At 40.0% G+C, this 1,875-nt stretch overlaps 1 protein-coding gene across 1 annotated transcript; it reads right to left on the reverse strand.

Moving 5' to 3' along the window:
* Window positions 1–152: 152 nt before the first annotated feature.
* Window positions 153–707, reverse strand: LOC141641033 (uncharacterized). Its single transcript, XM_074449711.1, has one exon. It carries the CDS (start codon window positions 705–707, stop codon window positions 153–155), a length of 555 nt encoding a protein of 184 aa, XP_074305812.1.
* Window positions 708–1,875: the final 1,168 nt, after the last annotated feature.

Raw genomic sequence — 1,875 nt, forward strand, 5'->3', positions numbered from 1 at the left:
GGGATGCTGCAGCTTCTCCTGGATCCAAGTCTAAACCCTTATCTGCCATTTTAGCCAACTCTAAAGCTTGTTCATCCCTTGGCTCAGTTTCATCAGGCACCAGGTCAATAGAAGCAGGCTCAATGAGATCCTCATTCTCAAGCAGTGAGAATCTATTTGGAAAGATTTGTAGCCACTGTCTTCTTTACTGGAGATTTCTGGGGAACCTCCTTTGGGGGGCTAGTTGATTTACTAGTCTCAGCATCTCCTGAAGGTCGAGGTGCTACAGGTTGTTTTGGCCTATAGACTGGTCTGGCCTTAGGTTTTCCAGGGTTACACCTATCCTTGGTGTGTCCAATATTTTGGCAAGGTGTGCAAAAACGGGGAACCCATTCATATGTAACAGACTGCAGAAGACTCCCATGATAAGGAGTATTGAGTTTATTAGCCTTAGGTATTTCCTTAGAGAGGTCAACAACTATCAAAATTCGAGCAAAAGCCAGCTTGCTTTTGTTAGTAGTATGCTCATCAGCACAAATGGGATTTCCTATAGCACTAGCCACCTTGCTTAGCCCAGCCTTAGACCAAAAGTAAGGGTCAAGATTAGGGAAAAGCATCCACACAGGAACATGGGTGACATTCAGTTCATCTATGACAGTTGGACTCCATGGCTTAAAAACTAAAGGAAACCCATTAACATTCCAAGTATCTGATCTAATTTTTTCCATATCCTCAGCATTGGCAAACCGAAAATAATACTAGGCCTTAGCGAAGTACATAATCTCAGGGGTAGTAATATGCGTCTAGTACTTTGAAACAAGACTTTCAATCTGAACAAGGGTCGATTGGTTACCTAGAACAGTCCCCACTAAAGTCGTCTGCCAATATTCAACCTCTTTTACAATGTCCTCCTCTTCAATGGTAACAGAGGAATAAGTCATAGGGACAAAAGAAAGATTTATACCTTTCGAGGAGTTCTTCAAAACTTGAGAGTATGTTTTCGAAGTGGACGCCCCAGGAACGTCTTTCTTAGCACCAGATCCTGATGCATCCCCAGTTGACTTCGCCTTACCAGATCCTAATGCCACATTGAGATAATCATTCAATACCCCAGTCGATGGTACAGGTTCGACAATTTCCTCAACAGTCACCACAGTTGAGTCATTCACAGGAGCAGGCGGATTCAGAGGTTCCACCGCCCTTGGCGGCCGGCCCCTGGCCATGGTTGAGAAAGCTAGGTTACAATCGCAATTTTTGAGAGGATTTTGGAGAGAGAAATTAGAGAGAGGGCCGGAATATTATTATTATTATTATTATTATTATTATTATTATTATTATTATTATTATTATTATTATTATTATTATTATTATTATTATTATTATTATTATTATTATTATTATTATTATTATTATTATTATTATTATTATTTGCTTTCTTTTATTTTTTTTATTTATAAAAGGATGCGCGCAGCTTTCATTAAAAGAGAAATAAAAGTTTACATGAAATTGGTGGGGAGCTGAGAGACAATCTGGGCTCCCACACCCTTAGCAACAGCAAAGCTAAGTCTAGTAAAAATGTAAGTGGCCACCCGAGCCCCCGCATCCTGAGATACCGAGAATTTCTGGATCCGCTTGAACAAGGCAACAACATCTGAACCCAGCTCCACAAGCGAAAAGAAAGAGAAGGGAAGGAAACCATAACCCGCTGCTGCACATACATCCCCATATTTAGCACACTTACGCTGAGCAGCATCAGCGACAACCCGCCGGGCACATGTCGAATAAGGTGTCACGAACGAGGTTGTGCCGATGCTTAACACCCACAGTACCATTATTATTATTATTATTATTATTATTATTATTATTATTATTATTATTATTATTATTATTATTATT

The sequence above is a fragment of the Silene latifolia genome, chromosome 2, assembly GCF_048544455.1.
Source record: "Silene latifolia isolate original U9 population chromosome 2, ASM4854445v1, whole genome shotgun sequence".
In the NCBI taxonomy this organism is placed as follows: domain Eukaryota; kingdom Viridiplantae; phylum Streptophyta; class Magnoliopsida; order Caryophyllales; family Caryophyllaceae; genus Silene; species Silene latifolia.

Excerpts from the sequence above, each read along its gene's own strand:
- LOC141641033 (XM_074449711.1), bottom strand. The coding sequence starts at position 707 with ATGGAAAAAATTAGATCAGATACTTGGAATGTTAATGGGTTTCCTTTA.